This window comes from Martes martes, assembly GCF_963455335.1.
Source record: "Martes martes genome assembly, chromosome: 15".
NCBI classification, from domain to species: domain Eukaryota; kingdom Metazoa; phylum Chordata; class Mammalia; order Carnivora; family Mustelidae; genus Martes; species Martes martes.
Genome location: NC_137903.1, coordinates 5,297,271 through 5,319,980, shown reverse-complemented (window position 1 = coordinate 5,319,980; position 22,710 = coordinate 5,297,271). Strand labels below are relative to the sequence as shown.

The following is a 22,710-nucleotide window of genomic DNA, read 5'->3' as shown; positions in this document are numbered from 1 at the left end:
ATGGCTCTTACGAAGATTAAGGTCATGAGTGACCACACAGTTACTAAATGCCACGGACGACTTTTCCCCCGAGCAGCCTGAGGTGAACTCTGAAAATGTTTGTTAGTCACTTGACCCAGAAAACCCTACAAAATCATGAAAATCAAAAGGTTCACATCTTCGTGTTCACTAGAAGAACAGCCAAGAAACTGCCCAGGCCATCAGGGGTATGCAGATCTGAAAAGCCACCATGTATCTGAAGGATGTCACTTTGCAGAAGCAATGTGTGTCACTCTGTCACTACAGTGGTGGAGCTGGGATGTGTGCCCAGGCCAGACAGTGGGGCTGGACACCGGTTTGGTGTCCCAAGAAGAGTACTGAATTTTTACTGCACATGCTTAACAATGCATAGTGCTGGGGTGCCTGGGTGGCTCAGTGGGTTAAGCCTCTGCCTTCGGCTTGGGTCATGGTCTCGGGGTCCTGGGATCCAGCCCAGCATTGGGCTCTCTGCTCAGCGGGGAGCCTGCTTCCCCCCCCCCACCCCCGCCTGCCTCTCTGCCTACCTGTGATCTCTGTCAAATAAATAAATAAATAAAATCTTTAAAGAAAAATGCATAGTGCTGAATTTAAGGGTTGAGATGTAGATTCTCTGGTCATTGAGCACATCCAGACGAACAAAGTCCCCAAGATGTGGCCCAGAACTTACAGGGCTTGTGGTCGGATTCACCCCCACCTGAGCTCTCTCTGCCACATCGAGGTGATCCTTACTGGAAAAGAGCAGATTGCTCCTACACCAGAAGAGGGGCTTGCACCGAAGGAAAAGATACGCCACAAGAAACTGAAGAAACGAAAGTTCATGGCCCTGGAGTAAATTCTGCATAAAAGAAATGCAAATAAAAATAAAAACAAGAAAAAAATTGCAATGGGTCCACTTTCTGCTACTCTAGATCCAGTTTTTTGAAACCTCACTTCCTCCTAGACTGTCTGATGGATGCTTCTCCTTTTCCTCCTTAGCGTCCTTCTCTTCTGCTCACCTCCTACATGCTAGGCCTGCTCCCAGGATCTCAACCCGCTGTCGGGCTCTTTCAGGCTCCCTGGGGTGTGCCTGGCACCTGCAGGGTTGCGCTGCCCCCTACAGGAGCCAGAGAGAGAGACCAGCCAGCAAGAGTCCTGTCCCTCCCTGCTCTGACTGGAAACAGGCGTGTTACTACTCCCTGTGGGCCAGCCTTGAAGCCTTCCCTGGGCGGGCTAGCCTCCAAGGTTTCACTGGGCAGCACCCCTCCTAAAACCATTTTGAAAACTCTCCGGAGGGGCGCCTGGGTGGCTCCGTGGGTTAAGCCTCTGCCTTCAGCTCAGGTCATGATCTCAGGGTCCCGGGATCGAGCCCCGTGTTGAGCCCTGCACCGGGCTCTCTGCTGGGCGGGGAACCTGCTTCTCCCTCTCTCTCTGTCTGCCTCTCTGCCTGCTTGTGATCTCTGTCTGTCAAATAAATAAATACAATCTTAAAAAAAAAAAATCTTCCCAAGCTAACTGCGTTTCAGCTTAGCTCATTCTAGTCCTGTCTTATCTTTTCTTCTAGTCCAAAGATTTACAGTAGCCCACGCTGGGGGGAGAGCTGAACACTGGGGTGGATTGGAGCAGAACCTTGGTCTGACGATGAGATTCAGTTAAAAAGTGAAGGCAATGATGCCTGTCATTCTTACCTCCCAGGGCTCCAATGTGTTCGAATGAATGGGGTGTCGTGTGTAATTTAAGGCACTGAGCTGACTCAGTTTCCCCATGCTGGTCCTTTTGGGAAGGGTATCTACTATGACAGGAGTTCAGAGGTTGAAGAGAGCAGTGTTTTTACTGGGCTCCTCTATGTCGAATCAGAAATGTCTCCAATTCAAAAACAGCTATGAATATGCTGTATTAGGGACTGTGTCTTGCCTTATGGGTCCCCAAAGTGGCCAAGGTGGGCAAATAATTCATTTAGATTCAAGAGGGATGGGCCTGAAATTTCTTAGACCACAAGGCTGGGAAATCCATTCTTCTGGGCCAGATAATCTTGCTTTTTCTATTAATGTTCAGTAGCTCGGCCAATGTAAGGGCCCAAGCAGTGACTTTACCATGAAGGAGGAGGAGCCTGAGGGTGGGGCTTAGGGCATGGGAGATTTGATTTCTTAGATTTTCTGCTCTGAATGACACTTGTATATGACCTATTCCTCTCATGATTTGGGATTGGCTGGGGCCAGAAATCCCCTGCAGGCTTGGTGGGTACCTACCAATTTTAACTTCTGCATTAATCAGGGCAACTCCTGCCTGGGAAACCAAAATCAGATATTCTCTACCGGGGGACTTTAATCTTTTCTTCTCTTTTCTTTTTTGGACCTCAATCTTTTCTGAACACTGACCCCTCTGAGAATCCAACAGAAGCTACGGATCCTCTCTCCAGAAAACAGAACTGACTGCACGTTCAAACAAAATAGCTCATTTCATTTTGCTTCCGTAGTGCTCTGAGATAGGGGGCCTTCCTGTTTTCTGTCACCAGGCTCCACCCATGAGTTGCTGAGCGTCAAGAAGGTCTGTGAGTTTTCCACTCACCTTGGACTGTGACTTCAATGGCTCTGGAGCCCTTGGTCTCCTCCTAGCCTGGTTCCTGCCTGTCTCCAGCGTTCCTGGGAAGCAACATGTGCTCCCAAATGTTGAAGCCGTGTCTGGCTCTGGAACTTCTACTGCTGTTTCATTTGGTCTTGCCAACCAGCTCTCAAGGTACTTCACACAAGTTGTGTGCATGTGATTGTGCATTGAAGGCTCGGGTGAGGTGGGAAAGGGGCTATGGGGTGGGGCTTAGTCCTCAAAGGGGAGTGTGGTCTCCAGGCAGCGGATCCTTCTGTGCTGGTAGGAAGGCTGTGGTGAGTTGGGGAAACTTCCTGAGCCTTGGAGAATCAGCTTCTCTCTTTCCCCAAGGGATCATGACAAAAACAGGACCTCAGGGAGACGGGGAAGGAGGCCCCTCAGCTTTCGTTCCATGCTTTGTGATCCGGGAAGATGTTTCATTTTGTTTTGCATTTTGAATAAGAGGAAGCTGCCCACTGATGGCTGCCACGTTTTCTGCTCAGTACACTGTGCTCCCTGATGCATTCTTCGGACCTCTGTCGATGCAAGGGGTTGTGTCCTGAACAAAGGTAAATGATGTTGTCATGATCCCAAAAGGACCCCTAAATTGTAGGAAAGAAAACTTGGAGAGGATTGCTCTCTCTAGAGTCTCTGAATGAGGGTCTGAGCAGAGGCCTGAGGCACCTCAGTATCAAAGGAGCTCTCAGCATCTAGTTGTTAAGAGTTGAGGGTCATTCCTCTGCCATGGGCTGTTCTGGTCCCCCTCATGTACCCAGGGACTGAGTTAGCTCTCCGTTTTGTTACAGCTGTTCACCTTCCAGTACCTTTCTTTTCAGGTCAGCTGAGAAGTGGGAGTTAAGCTATTGCCTTTCTCACTACTCCCCTTAAGAGATACTCAGGTCTTTTTCATGTCAAAGGCTTTAGTGCTCACCACTATGGGAAAAAAAAAAAAAATGAACAAGCACTGGGAACCAACACAGCATCATAAAATTACGGTGTAACTTTTGGGAAGAGGAGACAGTCATGCTCAGTCATGCCCTGTTGATCACTGCCGCAGGAACTCTCCGGGAGACAGTACTTTGGGTCTGGTTGATGACTGTGTACATCTAGAGACATGATGTCTTCAGGACATTCCTAGCTGTATGGGCTCCATGGCACTGACTCAACTCAGAACACGGATATGGCCTTGCGAGTGGGGGCTGATGTGAAATATTAATCCAACTGTTGGGAAAGATAGTGCTGCTAAGAGAACTGGAGTATTTCAGGACTTTCTCTAGACACAAGGGCAATGTGTCTAAATATCTTCATGCATAGATTATGCCCACAAACTTATCCCTAGTTTATGACTTCCCCCCTATTAGTTGCTGTTTGCCTTGAAGGAGGTGCTTTCTCTGTTATGGCTAGGTTTTTCTTTCTGCCCAGGATTCACTGCACCATCCTCTCCTTCTGCCCCTTCTGTAGGCTTCCATTTTTATGAGACTTCCTCCTGTAAGTCTCCAGATTATGATGGTGAATTGCTTGTTCGAGTGTCTTCTCCTTGAGAGGACATGAAGACAGAGACCATGTACAGTGCTAAACTTAGCAAAGTGCCTGGAACTTAGCCTGGGCTCAATAAATAATTATGAATATATGAATGAATGACTTCAAAGAATTTTCTTTTGGTCTCTATGTTTAGATCTTCCTGGGGTCATAGTGGTACTCTCTTCCCTGGTAAAGGATTCTTTTGTGGAAAAATCTGAGAAGCATTTTTAAATCTCTTCTTTCATCCCTCCTCAGGCTTGAGTCTCTCAGCACTCTGATTTTAGGTTCCCTCCACTACTGGGCATCTTCTCCTTCTGCTCGTAGCACTTAGCAGAGTGCAGTGGAAGAAGCACGTACTGGGTCAGAAAACCTTTGTTTTGTCTGGGTTCTAGGCAATGGGATTTTCTATAAATCATAAATGCTTCCTGGGTTTCTGCTTTCTCAGCTCTTTAATGGATATAATAATATGCTTCCCATTTCTTTCTTTCTTTTTTTTTTTTTTTAAGATTTTACTTATTTATTTGATGGAGAGATACTGTGAGAGAGAGAACACAAGTAGGGAGAGTGGGAGAAAGAGAAGCAGGCTTCCCCCAAAAGCCTGACTCGGGGCTTGATCTCAGGACCCTGGGATCATGACCTGAGTCGAAGGCAGACACTTAATGACTGAGCCACCCAGGAGCCCCTTATGATTCCCGTTTCTTCAAGAGATTATTATTAGGATCAAATCAAATAAAGAATATGGGAATTGCTTTGAAAATGTGACACACATAATCTGAGACAAATAAGAGCCTGGGAAGGACATTAGTAAACTTCAGAGCCCAAAGTTCTCTCATTACCCCCAGATCTGAATTTTTAACTGCTTTTTAAACGTCTCCAGATTCTCCAAACATATGCCCCAAATCTGATTCATCATCTTTGTTCTGGCTATCTATTGCTGTGAAATAAGCCATCACATCTCTGCAGCTTAAATTAATAATTACTTATTTTATGCACGAATGAGGGGGCAGACTATGCTCAGTATCTCCTGTGTGTGTGGCCAGATCATGGTGGGGCGTGAGGTCATCTCTGAGGTTTCTTCAGTCATGTGATCGGTGCCTAGGCTGAGTAATACTATGATAACCGTTTGTCTGATCTTCTTACATGGTAGCCAAACCTCCGAGGGTGAGTATCCTGACAGAAGTAGGCAGACACCACGTGGTCTTTTCTAATCTCACTTTGTGAGTCATACTTCTGCTGTCTCCCACTCATTGAGGCCATCACCAAGGGGAGAGGATGGAGATACCACCTCTTGATGGAAAGAGTATCAAAAATTTACTGACTTAAAAACATTTTTATAATCTGCTGTTCCTCTGCTGTTTGCTTTCTCAATAAATGACATCTCTGTGTCCAATTACTGAAGCCAGAGTTCTGGAAGCCATCCTTACCTCCTTCCTTTTCCTTGCCTGTCATTCCCAATGAGTAAGTCCTGTTAATTACACCTTCGAAAAGTCTCTCAAATATATCTAATTCCACCCACTTCTGCTGGCAGATCAAACCATCTATTCTAAATCAAGACATTATTTTCTCTCATCCAATTACTAGAATAGTTTCCTATCCTGCTTAAAAGCTCTTTTTTAAAAAAACTCAATTCTTCTCTCTGTCTAGTATTTACCATACTGCCATTGGTATAAATTTTCTAAAATAGTTATCTGTTTATTTTACTCTTCTTTTAAAAACTCATCGGTGGTCATCATAATGAACAAGAATTACAGCAGACACTGAGCATAAGCCTGCACTAGATAATGTGGTCACTTCCTACCTTCCCCCACTTGGTGTTCTAATCAAATGCACTACTTCTGCTTTCTTAAGTGGACCTTGCTTTTGTGGTCTCTGAGCACTTGATACTTTTCTTCTCCTCTAGATGGAACATTGATTACTCCCAGTCCTCACTTTTCCCTGGCTAATTTCTACTTATATGAATTCCCATTTACACTTTCTATGGAAACCACTCCTGACCCCTAATTGTATTTCCCTTATCCTAATACTTATCACCAATAGTGGAATCATCTGATTAATTGTCTGTATCCACTAGAACGGAAGCTCCTTAAGGTAAGGAGCTATGTCTCTTTCATTCTATGCATGGTGCCTACCACAGAGCCTAGTCCATAGTAAGTGCTTGTTCTACATTTATTAGAAGAGTGAATAAATGAATAAATTGATGTACATATGTATATGTGTATAGACGGATGCACAGATAGAAGGAAGGGAAAAGGGAGGGAGGAGGGAAGTTGTGAATCGTTGTTTCTGTCAGGCTGGGATCTCAGCAAAGAATTTGCCTCCTATTTCACTAAAAAAATGGGGACTGGAGATCATTAGGCAGAGAACTTCTCAACTTGTTGCCTACCACCTCTAAACTACAAACTCTCTACAGCCCCAACTGTCTTTTCCTCCTCTTTTCCCTCAAAGGATGAAGTATCTCCCCTTCCAGGCAAGACTTGAGCCATTAACTCTGCTCTAAACCCCTTCTAGCCCAATGCCACTGGTCACCTTCTTTCTCTACCATGTCTCCTTCTCCACTGGCTCCATCTCTTGACCTATCAACGCTTATCATTTCCTTCTTAAATAAAACTAAAAAATAAAAGAAAAAACCTCTTTTTACCTTCCATGTCCCTCTACACAATGCCCTGCTAGTTTCCTGTCCATTCACACTGAAATGTCTTAGAATAGTTTACTTTTGTTCTCTCTTCTCTCTCAGCCTCAACTCAGTTCTTGACCCATTGCAGTCCGGCCTAGTAAACTCATTAGTTTTACCATCCCAGGAAATAGTACTCTTGTCACCCATAACAAAATCTGGGGTCCTGATCTCTATTGCCAAATTACTTCCTTAAGGTAGGAGGCAGTTCAAGATGGTAACATAGTAAGATCTTGAATTCATCTACCTTCCATGGACACAAATCAATGACCACACACAGTATAATTCTCTCTGAAAAGAACCTGAGAACTAGCTGAACAGCTACTCTAGAACAAAGGATAAAAGGGCCACATCAAGATGGTTAGGAGAGGCAGTATCACCAAAATCCCACCCTAGGCATGGCAACCCACCATTGGAAAGGGTTCCTACAAATATAGAACTTCTTTCTGAAGGAACAAGGGTTTTTTGCCCTGTATCAGGAACTCCAACTCTTGGGACCTGCACTGGAGAGACAAGCCTTACCCCAAATATTGAGCTTTGAAAACCAGTGGGGCTTACACCCAGGAGAACCATAGGACTATAGGGAATGGAGATTCCATTCTGGAAGGGCTCACATGCAGATTCACTCATTCTACGACTCCGCACAAAAGCACCATTTGAAAAGAGCCTATATCATATGTGAAGGAGATTAATTTCCTGATCTTAAAGGGTCTTCCACAAAGACAAAGCCTCTTGGGACTCTATCCAGTAATGGAGGTGCCAGTGGGTGTCATTTTTATGTTCTATCTCTAGCTTGCTAGTACTGTTGGGTGCCATTTTTGCACTCTCACTCTAAACTGCTAGCACCTGCTCTTGTGCTGCTGATGCAGCTCTACCCTACCACGCTGCCTCCTCAGTGGGCTGGTGTTTTGTTCCCTTCCCACCTCCCAGAGTCCCTCCAAACCAGCAAGCACACACTGCTCACACAAAGGACGCACCTTGAACACCCTCTTTGATGATTCAGGGGGATTGTGTTTCTGGGTTCCATGGGTCTAAAGTAATCAGAGAGAGTGCAAGAGACAATCAGTTTAACCATGGTTAAATAATGAGATTCATCACCTACAGAGGCCACCACTTCAATACCAGGAGAGGTAGTTGTTTTGCCTGACACATAGAAAAAACACAGAGAATAAAGCAAAGTGAGGAAATAGGGGGATATATTCCAAAGGAAAGAATAAGATAAAATCCCAGGGGAAAAAAAAAAGTTACTAAAATGGAGATAAGTAACCTGATAAAGAAAGAGTTCAAAGAATGGTCATAAAGATGCTCACTGAACTCAGGAAAAAAAGTGGATGAACACAGTGAGAACTTCAACAAAGAGAAAATATGAGGAAGTACCCAGCACAGAAGTCACAGAGCTGAAGAATGTGACAGTTGAACTGAAAAATACACTAGAGATGTTCAGTAGCAGACTAGATGATACAGAACAAATAATTGGTGAACTGGAAAACAGGGCAGTGGAACTCACATGAGCAGAGCAGCAAAAAGAAAAAAAGAACTTTAAAAAGTGAAGATAGCTTAAAGGACTCATGGAACAACAACAAGTGGAGTAACATTTGCATTGTAAGGCTCCCGGTAGAAGAGAGAGAGAAAAGGGAAGAACACTTATTTGAAGAAATAATGACTGAAAACTTTTCTAACCTGGGAAAGGAAACAGACATCAGACCCAGGAATTCCGGAGATTTCCAAATAAGATAAACACAGAAAGACTCACAACAAGACATTAAAATGTCAAAAGTTAAAGGTAAAGAGAGAATCCTAAATACAGCAAGAAAAAAACTAGTTACATACAAGGGAACACCCACAAGGCTATCAGCAGATTTCTTAGTGGAAACTTTGCTAGGAGGGAGTGGCATAATATAATCAAAATGTTGAAAGTAAGAAACTTCCAACCAGGAATACACTACCTGGCAAGATAACCATTCAGAATTGAAGGAGAGAGATACTTTTCCAACAAGCAAAAGCTAAAAGAGTGCCCCTCCACTAAACCATCCTTAAAAGAAATGTGAAAGGGACTTCTTTAATGCGAAGAAAATGTGTGAAAGTAAAAGTCCCACTGGTAAAGGTAAATATATAGTAAAGGTAGCAGAATAATCACTTATAAAGTTAGTATGAAGGTTAAAAGAGAAAAGTAGTAAAAAAATAACTGTAACTGCAATAATTAGTTAAGGGATACACAAAATAAAGAGATGTAAAATGTGACATTAACAACATAAAATGTGGTAGAGGGGAGTAAAAATGCAGGGTTTTAGAAAGCATTCAAACTTAACTTGAACTTAAAGTAGACTATTATATATATAGCCTGTCATATGTGAGCCTCATGGTTAACAAGGTTAAACACAAAGCAAAAATCTATAATAGGTCCACAAAAGATAGTGAGAAGGTAATCTAAGCATAACACTACAGAAAGTCATCAAACTAGACTTATTGTGGTGACCATTTTACAATATACACAAATGCTGAATTATTATGAAATAATAATTACACCTATGGAATAATTACACCTATGGAATAATAAGTACACCTAGAACTAATATAATGTTGTATGTCAATTATACTTCAGTTTTAAATATTATTTCCTTAAAAGGTTGTACAAGTTAGATAAATGGTTGGTCCCATCAGAGAGCTCTTGGTAACTCCATATTAGTATCTTTAAAACTCATGTCTTTTCTTCCTTAATAATTCTACTAGAAGCCATGTGACTTGATTTTAAAGTGATGAGAACTTCTTTAGGACCTCTTTCGCTTTGCTGGGTAGACCCTTTGGTATGAAATGATCACTTTCTTTGATCTGTTTCCCTCCTTCCCCATTTTAGTTTTTCTACAGACAGGAAGCATGGCTAGGCACAGGAAAGAGCTGCTTCATTTTTTTATTGTAAACTGGACATAAACACAGTTACTTTATCCTAAGCATCTAGACACATAACCAAATACCTCTTCCTGTTAGAATTAACTTTCTTTACAGTTACTTCTCCTGCCTTTGAACATATGCAATTGTTAGGAAGGCGAATCAAAATTTTGTCAATTTACTTTAAAAATGAAAAAAAAACCCCACATAAATATATTATAGATACCAATTTATCTGAATTTAGTAGACAATTAGCAGACTAAACCACCATCTTGAAACCCCAAATTATAGTACTTCGTTTCCGCATTTATTTTGCAATCTATACTTGTAAAATTAATCCATATTTCTTCTTTAACTTGTGAATGAATTGTAGAATTCTTTCAGAAGATTATTACCCCTTTTTAAATGGTCAGTCGAGTATTCTTTCTATTGCTTCTATCTTCAGGTTTATATTGCTTTTCCAGGCTACCCTTTCATTAGATATTTCAAAACAAAATTCACTCTTCCATTTTCTGTTTTCAGGCATGATCTCAGTCCTTCTGAGGCTGCTGGATTAATATTTTAAGGTTTCTTTTAGCTGCTTCGCATTGACTTTTGATATCTGAAAACTTGAATGCCATATTCAACACATTTCTATGTTGTTGGGTTTGTTTTTTTTTTTGAGAATTCCTGGGCACCTCTTCCACTGCTCCTCTGCTTTCTTTGTCTTAATAATCATCTTTTGGGCGCCTGGGTGGCTCAGTGGGTTAAAGCCTCTGCCTTCAGCTCAGGTCATGATCCCAGGGTCCTGGGATAGAGCCCCACATCGGGCTCTCTGCTCAGTGGGGAGCCTGCTTCCTCCTCTCTCTCTGCCTGCCTCTCTGCCTACTTGTGATCTCTATCTGTCAAATAAATAAATAAAATCTTTAAAAAAAATTATCATCTTTTATTCATTCATTATTGATTTTATTCATTTATTATTATCAGGATCCAGCCATTAGATAGGGCCCCATTGGCCCAGTTTGGGCACATTTTCATATCTAAGAAACACAGTTCATTGGTTATAAGAAACTAAATAGTAACTCGAATTTCTACTTACAGTCTCTCAAAAGATGTTAAAGGAAATCCAATTAATAAACTACAGCAACATTTCCTACACTCATCTTTCCTGTCCTCTCCAGTCTTCTCAAACCATCCCATCCATCTGCTGCCCAGACAGTCTTACAGTTTTGAGCCCCAATGCGCTAACACCCCTATTTCCTAAACCAGCTTGAGTGACCTTGGTTTTTGCTTATCTCTTCCTTTCCTCCCTGCCTCATCAGTCCAAACAGGTCTTAAGAAGTAAACGAGGGAGAAGCTGAGTGGAAAGTAAAAATATGAAACATATTTTTGACTAGCAGGAGGTCGTGAAAAAAAGACTGGCAGCACTTACATATACATTTTGTCACTGTCATCCATTCACCCGTCGTCTACTAAATACTTAATGTCAACTGAGTATGGTGGGGATTCAAAATTGAGCAAGATACTGTCTTTGCCTTTGAGAAGCTTATAAAATTAGTGACTATGTGTTTGCTGTAGCTTCTCCCTGTCCCTCACACTAAATTTTGAAGTTCTTTTGATCGTCTTGGGAATACCCTTGCCAAACATGATCTCTTTGTCCTTATAAAGCAGTTTTTGTCCTTATAAAGCAGATTCCATTCTCACAAGGAGAAAGAATGGAAGATATAACTGGGCCTGGATCATAACTTGAGTCTATGTGCTGTATATTCTTCATTCTTTCTCATTAGATGCATCCTTCTTTCCCCTTCCCCAAGGAAGCTTCAGGGAAGTTGACTGTTCTAATGGAGGTTCTGATGGGACCTCTTTTTCATCACATATCCTATGCCAGTGACCTGGTTTTGTGTTATCTCTTGTGCATCCTTTATTTTTAGACCATTAGGTTACAAGTGAAAGCTGATTCAGGAGTTGCTACATTTTTTTTTTTTTAATTTTAGGCCCCTTCTTTCATATTCTTCAATCTTTCGGATTCACATATAAACTTCCATTTCTAAAAAAAAAAAAAATCATTAGTCTAGTCCTTGTTTTACCACTGTTTTGGTATAATAAAATAAGTTCAATAGGTAGTTGTTAAACATCTTAGTAACTTAGGCATAGTACTGGGTGTTATGGATACAAAAAACAATGTAGGTAATAATAATAAAAAATACATGAAATTTATTGAATGCTTACTATTCTTCCAAGTATTATTCTAAGCACTTTACTTTTATTAATTGATTATTTGTATTGTTATATTCTAAGCATTTTATTAATGTAACTCTGTATTAGACTTTTTCAGAGAAACAGAGTATATATATATATAAATACATAGAAAGAGGTTTATTATGAGGGATTGTCTCATGTAATTATGGAAGCATAACCCATACTGTGTACTTCTCTGTATGGAGAAGTCCCACAACCTGCCATCTACAGGCTGGTGGCACAGGGAAGCTAGTGGTAGAGCTCCAGCCCAAATGTGCGGGCCCAAAACCCAGGAGACCCAATGGTGTAAGTCCTTGTCCAAGTCCAAGACCCAAGAACCAGGAACACTTAAGTCCAAGGGTAGGGAAGATGGATGTCCCAGATCAAGCAAGAAGTAAATTTGCCCTTTCTCTGCTTTTTGTTCTTTTTGGGCCCTCAATGGATTATGGTGCTCACCACATTGGTAAGGGAAATCATTTTTACTCAGTTTACCTATTCAAATGCTAATCTCTTCTAGAAACACCTTCACAAACACATCCAGAAACAATGTTTTACCAGCTATCTGGGCATCCTTTAGCCTAGTCAATGTGACACATAAACTTAACCATTATGAACTCTGTGAGATAATAACTAAAAGAAAGACAGAGAGGGTAGGTAACATGCTCACGTTTACATAGCTAACAAGTGGCAGAGCCAGGATTTGAACGGAGGCAGTGTGATTTCAGAACACATGCTCTCAATTCTCACACTTTAATGGAAAATGAATTAGACTCAAAGGACTCATTCCTTTCTTTAGGAAGCTTATACTCCGGTGATCGAGGCAGGTAGGAGACATCAAACATCATTTCAATATGACATGATTGCTAAGATATGGACATGCACAGGATGTTGTAGCTTTCCTTCCTCTTGTCTTCACTACCTATGTGTACTGATTCCCAAAAGATCATTCTGGTGGTTGGCTATCACTTCTTACTGAGAAATAAAGAGGGGGTTATTTGTGAGTTGTGCTATCTTTCTGAGCATATGTCTGACACTTATTGGAGAGTTTGCCAAGGATGACTTAGGCCAGTAGATCTTACCCAGAATGGGGGTGGGATATTTGGCAATATCCGGAGACATTTTGATTGTCACAGCTGGGAAGGGCTACTGGTCTCTAGTGGGCAGAGGCCAGGAATGCTGCTGAACATCCTACAGTGCACAAGGACAGCTCCCACAACAGAGAATTCTCTGGCTTAAAATATCAATAGTTCCAAGGTTGGAAAACACTGATCTGGCTATCTATTGTCACCACTTCTATTAATTCACATGGAAGCAAGTAGCAGAATGAGAACAAGTCTAGAATCTATGTCTGGTGATTTTAAAATCCTGAAGAGAATGTCCTGCTGGGCTGCATGCTCCGAGAGGCAAAGCCTCCACCTGCATTGCTGATGCCAGAGCCTCTCACAGTGCCAGGCACATAGTGGTTGTTCAAATACCATTACTGGCACTGAGTTGGTTATGTACCAGGGAAGACAGTGTGTGGAATGGACCAACCAGAAGCGCTGTGACCAGGAATGCCTGAGTATGTCTGCCTATGCACTAGGCACAGGGTAGGTGCTCAATAGACTGTTGAAGGCAGAGACGGGTGGTGGGAAGAATTAATAACTAGAAACTTGAAAGCCCTGGGGACACAGGCATTTTCAGTCTTTTAACAGTTGAAGAGAATGCTTTTGGAAAGGACTGATGTGTGGAACGTGAACAGCTGGATATGTATACATGATGTTGAACAATATGACTGAGGTTTTGAGTGACAGTAGAGGAGGCCAGAGTAATATAGTTTGTATTTCTTTTTCCTCTACAGGTAGCTTCTTTCCACTGTTCTTTCTCAACCTAACTATATCCACCTCCTAACTATATCTTCTCCCTCCACAAAGATTCAACACGCCTCCTCTCATCTTGCACCTTCCTTGCTGTCATCTTTTCTTTTCTTTGCCTTAACCAAACAAGGTTTGGGCACCCGCAAGAAAACAACAACAACAACAAAAAACAACAACAGAACAGAAAACACAAATAGGAACAAAAGTGAATTTAGTTAGAATGAGAAAAGAAACCCAATGTATCACACGTTTTAAAAGCTAAGAAATACTATAAAAATTACAAATCCCAATAAAAGAGCGTACTACTTTTATTAATGAAATGTCTTCATGCTCTATCATAATTTGCCACTGAATAGCTCTGGCTCCCATTCACTTTAAACTTTGTTTCTTCTCTACTTCCTGCCTACTGCTAGAGAAGTAAATTAAAGCAATAGGGAACACAAGCCCAGAAGAGGGGATGTGACTTGTCATCATTTTATTTGAAAATCTACTGGTATGAGAGCAAGGGAGAGAGTTGGGGCCAGCATCAGTGTCCTTTTTCTTTATCTTCTGGGGCAGAACTAGAAGGATTATCAGCAACACACCCTACCCTCATACCCACCCTCAAGCTCCAACTTTTTTTTTTTTTTTTTTTTAATTAAAGGATTTTATTTATTTATTTGACAGAGAGATATCACAAGTAGGCAGAGAGGCAGGCAGAGAGAGAGGAGGAAGCACGCTCCATGCCGAGCAGAGAGCCCGATGCGGGACTCGATCCCAGGACCCCGGGATCATGACCTGAGCCGAAGGCAGAGGCTTTAACCCACTGAGCCACCCAGGCGCCCCTCAAGCTCCAACTTTTACTGCATTACTGATCAGAGGCCAGACCCCCTGGTGAAGACCATACTTACTGTTTCCAAGCAGAAACTTCTCTCTTCTCCGTCCCACCAGCTCAGGCAGAAGCTTTGCCTGCTGGGTCCCTCTGCCTTTCTAAGATGGCTCTCACTCTCGTTGACAGGTGATTCAGGACATTGGGTGACTGCCATCTCTGGCCAAAACGTGAGTCTGAAAATCTCCGATTTGCCTGCTAAGTACAAACAACTCACCTGGTTTTACACCACCAATCAGAAGATTCTAGAATGGGAGTCCAACCACACTATTTTCTTCAACTCTACGTTTAAGGGCAGGGTCAGTCTTGGTCAAAGCCATGATCTGTGCATCCATAATGTCCAGAAAGAGGACAGCAACACCTATATCCTCAGGGTGTTGAAGGAGTTTGGGACAGAGAAGGAGTGGCGTATCTCACTGGAGGTGTACGGTGAGTTTTGGGGAGTCCCACTCCAGGACCCTGGATGGACCACTGGGAGGTTTCCAGGGGCTCATGGGGGCTCTCTCTGGGAGGGGGATAGAGAAACCTGAGGACAGGCTTCATTAATTTCCCCTGGAGCCAGTTCCTCTGGGGAGTGACCCTGGGCCGGCAGAGCCCAAATTGATAGCCTCAGGACATTTAAAAGTTCGTCTGATGTTAGTGATCTGAGACGAAGGGAGGGAAAACTATAGAAATGATTTCCTATATTCTTGATGCTCTCCTGTGATCAACCCAAATCAGTTCTGAGCTCATCTTAATAATATACCTGAACACAGACTTCATCAGACTTAAGGAAAAAGTTACAAGAGACACAAGATGGGGCAGGAGCTGTTAAAGGAAGTTTTTTTTTTTTTTTTAATTTTTCAAAATGGATAGGACAAAAACTTCCACTCACAGCTCTAGCCTAGCCAATATGTGGAGAATAAGGACTAGGATATTATACTTGGAATCAGACAGACCTGGGTTAAAAACGTTGGTTGCTAGCTCACTTCCTAGCTGTGTGATCTTGGAGAAAGATCTTAACATCTCTGTGCCCATCAAAAGTTTCTTTTGATGGCAAGTAAAAGAAGCCAATTCAATGTAAATTCAGCAAAAAAAAAAAAAAAAGAAAGAAAGAAAGAAAGAAAGAAAAAGAAAAAAGAGTCTATTAAAGAAACCAGAACTATTTAGAGCAATTCAAGGAACTGAGAAGAGTTAGGAAGGGCTGAGCAGTGAAGAAGAGAACCAGGGCCAGTCTCAGGAACCTGTGGATATATATGCCTCTGGATCACTGCCATGTACACGACTTATCTCTCAGTGTCTAGACTTTTGTAACTCTGGGTTTAAATTCTCAGAATTTAAAGAGAAATTAAAAGAGAGAAACTGATTAAGCCAACTTGGTTCAAATATGTGTACTGATTGAAATACTTATGGCCCAAAGGGTCAGAATTTAAAGCAGAAACATGGTTCCTGGGAAGACCTCTGTGGTGTTGAGGTAGACAAAATTAAAGAAGAGGGGTGGGCAGACATCCACGACAGATATCTACCCAAGAACCTCATCTTATGAAGATAATGACATCTTCCTTTTAGGGTGTTATGAGAATCAAAGCAGATAATGAGAATGAAACATAAAAAATGAAAATAAGGGGTTTTTCCCAAACCAAATCATTCTATCATCCAGTTTCCTTCTACCGGATGATTACCAAAAATATAAACACAAAATCTCCACAAAATACTCAGAACATATCTGTAATCTTTCTTCCCCAAAACAGTGTAAATGAAGAGTGTCTTCTATAACCCACCCACTAGATGGTTCCTGTTCTAAGAGCCTGGAAGCCTCTTCTCACATACTTCCCCCAAGTCACATGGCCTGAAAATTTGGGAGGTTCTGGGAACAGGAAAAGATTCAAAGTCTCTTACAGTGGTGTTAAGAAAAACCCAAATTTATATCATTTACCAATTTCTGTGATAATTGCTCCCACAACAGCCAACTCCAAGTTAGCAATGGTTTCACAATCAGCTTGCAACATTTCTGGATGTTTTTTTTTTTTAAGATTTTATTTATTTATTTGTCAGAGAGAGAGAGGGGGGGAGAGAGCGAACCAGCACAGGCAGGCAGAGTGGCAGGCAGAGGCAGAGAGAGAAGCAGGCTCCCCGCCGAGCAAGGAGCCCGATGTGGGACTCGATCCCAGGACGCTGGGATCATGACCTGAGTCGAAGGCAGCCGCTTTAACCAACTGAGCCACCCAGGCGTCCCCATTTCTGGATATTTTAAATTTCATAAGCTGGTGTGACGTAAGCACACCTGCCTGGGCGTACGACCCTCAGGATGGGATTAGCAGAAATCTCATTCTTCAGTACAGTCCTTGAATTTCTGATAGCTCCAAGGAGGTATCTTAGAGCCAGACCACCCCGGCTAGCTCAAGAACCCCACCCACAAACCACCCAGTGCGTGCTGCTCGCCATGTGAAATGCGGAAGATGTATGAGGCGAGAGGTTAGACGACAGGAAATGGCAAAAAATAGTATGAAAATTGCTCAGTTCAAGCATGCAGGGAAAGTCCAGCGGTCTCAGGGGGGTTCACATAGAAGATGGGGCTAGAGTTCCGGAGGCCAGACAGATGGAACTCCCATTGCCCCTCACACACTTGCAGCCAGACGTGAGCTCTGATCTGGTCAATTCTTGGCACATCTAATCCTTTGACACCAAAGCAGCACTGATTCTGCAGGTGTTTTACCCATGGGCAACATGAAAAGGCCCAGAGGGTTTCAGAAAAAGTGGCCCTGGCAAAGGAAGCAGCAGATGCTGGGATTCTCTTTCATTCCATCTGGTGGCAAGACGACAACAGTAATGATTATGTGACCTCCAACATGCATAGAACGCTTGTGCCCCATGGACAATGTCACTTTATCTCACTAACATTGTTCAATAGGGTACAGTCAGTTTACCCATGAGAAGGAAATTCAAGGGGTTACTTATCTCGATAATGTCACTCCATGAGAGCCAAGTCCAAGACCTAAGCTGATTTCACTCCAAAACTGCTGCTTTGTCCTTTGTATATCATAACTGCTCCATCCATCCATCCATCCACCCACCCATCCATCCATCCACCCTTTCATCAGATACTTACCGATTCCTATCAGGTAAGCACTGTGCTAAATCCTGAGATACCAAAGTTAGCAGACACAGTTCATCACGGCTGACGTGTGCTAGGGGTTATATGAGCTTCTTCTCACGAATCCAGGAGAGGGCTTTGCCGTGGGCAGGGTAGTATCTCTTACTCCAGGACTCTCACTGACTATGAGCCCAAGAGCTCCTGATGGGCAGGTGGGCCACGGTGCCAACTGTGGGCTGGTGCTGGAGAAGGAGGCTCACATAACTCAGACAGTTGGGATACCAAGTCTGACCCCAAGAGATCTCTGCGGCTCTTTCTGGCCCAAAGATACTCATAACCCCATTTTGTTTCTGGGTGCATGGCTCCCCCTCCTGGATCCATTTTAGCGTCACCCCCAAGCAGTAGCCCTTCCTGTCTGAACCTCCAGAGGGCCAAGCCGCTCACTGGCTCCACCTATAGTGGCCTCTTCTCCATGACACCAGTTTCTGCAGCACTCAGGACTCCTCCTTAGCTCCCTTTGGGTTTTGTTGGCTGAACACTCAAAGCATAATTGTCTCATAAATGCATGAACCCATTGTCTCATCTTGCAACGTCCTCCTCATCTTCAGATCCTGTACCTAAACCTGAGATAGAAATCCAGAAGACACAGAAAAGGAACAATAGATGTCACCTGCAGCTCTCATGTAGGATCCCGAACCAGCTCATAAACTATACCTGGTATAGGGACTCAGGGCCCTTTTCAACAGAGCTCCAGAATTCTGTGCTTGAAATCATCGTTGAGCCAAATAACTACTCCACGTTTTACACCTGCCAAGTCAGCAATCCCGTGAGCAGCAAGAATGACACTGTCTATTTCACCTTGCCTTGTAAACTAGGTAAGAAGTGTTCCCGAAGGAGCTGGGGTGGGGTGGGGGTGGGGAGCTAGGGCAACTAGTTTCCTTTGGGATGAAATGAAGAAGGGTGTGGGGAGCCTGTTCAGCCCCCTGCTCAGATGGAGGATCCCAAAGGCATCTGTGAGACCTGAGAGGCTCGGGTTCTACCCCGGGCTCTTCCGCGAGCTCTCAGCAAGCTTACCTGGCTTTTGTGGAGTTCATCGTCCTCACCTGCAAAGGGTGGCTGGCACTCCTACCCTGCTCTAACAATGCACGGTCTTAGAATCCGGGGCCTGGGTGATTGTAGGACAATCTGAGCCGTCAGGGGAAAAGTCCAAGTGGAAGAGCAGACCAGACACAGCTGAGCAGGTCCATGAAGGGTTCCTGGCAGACAGCCTAACTCAGCAAAGGGAAGAAGGACCAAGTAGATGAGCACAAGCAAGAACAAGGATGGGACGGGGGACGGGGGCGGGGGGGGGCTTATCCTGAGGCAGAGACTCTTTGCTCTTTAGAAACACAGATTCTGGGTTTCATGTTTCAGATTTCTCTGTCTCTTGGGAGGACCCACTCACTTGAGCATCACTGCCGGCTCTCTATCAAGCCTACGCAGGTCTGATAGTGGAATAGCCAGGATCAGGCAAAAAGCTCATAGGTTTTAGAGTCAGCTACCTGGGGTCAATCCTGGGATTGTCACTTAATAGCTAAGCAAGTGGCTTAGCTTCTCCAAGTTATGTCCTTCTTCAAGTTGTATCCTTCTTAAATAACAGACAAAATAGTAATCCTTATGCTGTTAAGAGGACTAAATGAGACAGTACAGATACCCTCTCTAGAACAGTGCCTGACAGGTCTCCAGTGAAAGGTACTTAAATTAAAACCAGTTTCTTCAATTCTGGAGACACTAGGGACTGGCAGGAGCCCTCAATAAATTTAGATTACTATCCCCAGCATTCTGGGTCTTGTACTTTCCACACCCTTGAAACGACATCCCTGAGTATACAGATCCATACCCTTCCAGAATAACTCATACCTACGGTGCCGACATTTGCCTGAGTTCCCTGTCATGCCAGTCATCAGGGACCATGGCCCCCAGGGACAGTGCTCTTTCACGGTCTTCCTAGACCCAGTCTACTCTCCCACCGGTGCTGATTTCTTCACCTCTGTTCCCACACAGGGACAGTGGAACCTGGACATTCTTCTTTATTCTTCCCACCTGACTGGCCATGCCTCTTCTAGTCTGTCCTGCCACCACAGACCCTATGTGACAGTTTGGTATCTGACCATGAGACCGCCTTCATATCAACACCACATCCTGAGATCCAGAAAAAGAAAGAGAGATAGTCCCTGTCCTTTATAAAATGAAGGTGACTGCTCATCTACAATGAGGATGAAAACAATACTAAGGACATGTTTTGAAAGGGCTAGGCCAATCTTTTCACTTTTTTTTCACCCAAATTGTCCTAGAAAATCATCCCTAATTTCCCTTCCCTACTGTATCACTCATTCCCTTTTTCTTTTTATTTTCGGCTTCCTTTCCTATCCTCTCCTCTTACTCCTTCTCTCCCCTTCCCTTCCTATCAGTCTTCCCCTTCCTTGTCTTTTTCCCTCTTGGTATAGATAGGATGTGGGGTGGAGACATGGAGAGGGAAAGTAGTCTTACTTTCCCTAAAGTCCAGACACCTAAGCATTTGGAGTTTTCTTGCTCTTTCAGGCAGATCCTCTGGAGTAGCTTGGATTGCAACGTGGCTAATTGTCATGGTACCCATTGTTCCTGGCCTCCTCTGGACCTGAGACAAGCTCTTCTAACTCAAGGGTGAAACTTCAAGACAGTTGGGTCTTGCTTTCATCAGCAGCCATGCTGTTATCCAAGACAGGAGCTCTGACTACATGGGATGATAGAAAGTGTGCTATTGAAACATCTACAAGGATTTTCAAGTTAACTTTTTAAAAACTACAGTAATATTTTATTTTATATCTTCTACTTATTTTCCAACATACTTGCATCGATACTGCTATATTCTTCCCACCAAAACATGTGATCACATTATGCAATGTTTTCTTGTTTAAATAAACAATGTGACCATCAATGTCAAACTGTCAGACCATGTTTACCCCATTGGCCTGAACAAATGCAATACAAAGGAGAAGAGCCTGGGACCATAGGCTCCTATGTGTTCGTGTGTCCAAGGAGTTAATTTGTGCTGTCTCTGACTCTTGCTCCCATATCCATGCCAAATCTCCTGGGGTTCCAGCTCCTCCCCCCAAGTTCTGGCCTCCTTTCTGAGGAGCATGCTGTTTAGGTTTCCTGGGAATATGGCGTTAGGCTTACCCCTCAGGAGGGAGCAGGAGTGAGCATGAAGCTTTGCCACATAAAAAGGATCCCTTCCAAGCCTTTCCTGGGGCACCGCCCCTTCCCTTTGTAGGCAACTCTTCAAGTCCTACCTGTGTCACAGGATCTAATAAAACCATCAAATGAACAAGATGTTCTCACTTGGGTCTTCCATTACAGGAAGGCGGGAGTCCCCATCCCAGGCCCAGCACTGACAGAACACCTGGGATTTCTGCTGTGTCTTCAACTCCTCCAAGGCTCTCATGGGCCTGGAGCGAGAGGGCCTCTCAAGGATGTGTTCCCCTTCAGGGAACGGTCCCACCACAGATCACTTTTCCTCTACATCAAACCAGCCTTCCCTGCCATCCAGCCCTCCTCCAGCCAGAACATGCCGTGTGCTCTCATTTTCCTCTTGGGCTGTCCTGGTTAATTTTATGTGTCAACTTGACTGGGCCACAGAGGTGACCAGATGTTTGACTGGTTTTGATGTTTGACTCAACATTATTCTGCGCGTGTGTCCTTGAGGGTTTTCTGGATAAGATTAACATTTGAATTAGTAGCCTGAGTAAAGCAAATTTTCTTCCCTAATGTATATGGGCCTCATGCAATTAGGTGAAGATGTGAATAGGCTTACCTCCCATAAGTACGGAAAAATTCCCTCGGCCTGACTGCTTTTGACCTGGGACATTTGGATTTTTTCCCTGCCTCCAGACGCCATCTGCAGTCCTGGGTCTCCAGTCTGATGACTCAGACCTTGGGCCTTGTCAGCGTCCATAATTACATGAGCCAATTCCTTATAATAGATCTTTGTGTGTGTGTGTGTGTGTGTGTGTGTGTGTATGTGTGTGTGTGTAGCTCTTACTGGAGCTGGAGCTGGAGAATCCCAATACATGGGCCAAAAGGAAAGCTACCTTTCTCAGCTCCCTTTCCATTTTGCTGGGGCCATGTGACTGGTTTTAGCCAATAGAAAATGGATGGAATTGATGTGACAAGAAGTGAGGGACTCTGAGAAGTGGAGGCACATAATGCAAGGGGCCTGGGTCCAAGCCATTGCATGGAAGCCGGTTGCCTGGTCTACAGTGAACATACATAAGAAAGTTTGGTTTTTGTTTGTCACCACGAGATAGCCTGGGCTCCCTAAAACTCTCACCATCTCCTTCAGTCCAGCCTGTGGTTCTGTCCCAGCCTCACCTCTGTTCGGCTTGCACCTTCCGGTGGGAATGTCCATGTCTCTTTTCTACATGCAATGTCCTTCCCTTTTCCTTCACTTTTTTTGTGGCAGAAGAGGTTTTCTTGAAGGGACATGCACACACATGCGCACAAATAGAATCAAAGAGCGTTTCTGGGGAAAAGCAGTAGGAGGAAAGAAATGTCACTTTCTATCAAGAATAAGCACAGTCCTTCACAGCCAAGGAACACGCTCACCTCCCCAGGCAACAGGTTTCCGTCAGATCTAGTTCCTTGAAGACCAGAGGCAAACACTGCCTTTGCCAGCCCAGGTCACTGGCACCAACTGTTCCCTGCCTCTTTCTCTTAAGGCAGTGCCAGATACATAATTTGTTGGATGAAGTGTGGAATGAAAATGTGGGGCCCCTAGTTCAAAATGTCACCAAATGCTCTAAAATATAAAGTTTTGTCCTTTATTCTGCAGCCTTTCTGTACTTGGGATGATTTTTTTAAATAGCTATTTAATGTTCTAAGTAAAGGAAATTTAAAATTTACGTTATTATTACGAATTTTATTGTTTACATTGTGCCATGTTAGTTTTGAACAAAATAAAGAATAGTTAATTTGTGAAATAATTGAAATTACTCAATTCGTATCTTGTAGCCTGTACATGCCT

At 43.4% G+C, this 22,710-nt stretch overlaps 1 protein-coding gene across 2 annotated transcripts; it reads left to right on the top strand.

The window, feature by feature from the left end:
• The first annotated feature begins 2,514 nt into the window (after window positions 1-2,514).
• Window positions 2,515-20,712, top strand: CD48 (CD48 molecule). Of its 2 annotated transcripts, XR_013967980.1 has the most exons (5): window positions 2,515-2,730; window positions 14,726-15,025; window positions 18,278-18,544; window positions 19,713-19,902; window positions 20,250-20,623. XR_013967980.1 is itself a non-coding variant. In XM_080823977.1 (4 exons), exons 1-4 carry the CDS (start codon window positions 2,649-2,651, stop codon window positions 20,327-20,329), a joined length of 729 nt encoding a protein of 242 aa, XP_080680103.1. In that variant the 5' UTR covers window positions 2,515-2,648; the 3' UTR covers window positions 20,330-20,712. The 2 variants fall into 2 exon arrangements, 1 of the variants encoding a protein (XP_080680103.1); XM_080823977.1 differs by lacking the exon at window positions 19,713-19,902 and having other exon boundaries at window positions 20,250-20,712.
• Window positions 20,713-22,710: the final 1,998 nt, after the last annotated feature.

What these genes read in the sequence shown, in the direction of transcription:
- CD48 (XM_080823977.1), top strand. Translation starts at nt 2,649, where the DNA reads ATGTGCTCCCAAATGTTGAAGCCGTGTCTGGCTCTGGAACTTCTACTG. An exon ending in TATCTCACTGGAGGTGTACG is followed by an intron (nt 15,026 to 18,277) that starts GTGAGTTTTGGG and finishes CCTCATCTTCAG; the next exon opens with ATCCTGTACCTAAACCTGAG. An exon ending in CACCTTGCCTTGTAAACTAG is followed by an intron (nt 18,545 to 20,249) that starts GTAAGAAGTGTT and finishes TTGCTCTTTCAG; the next exon opens with GCAGATCCTCTGGAGTAGCT.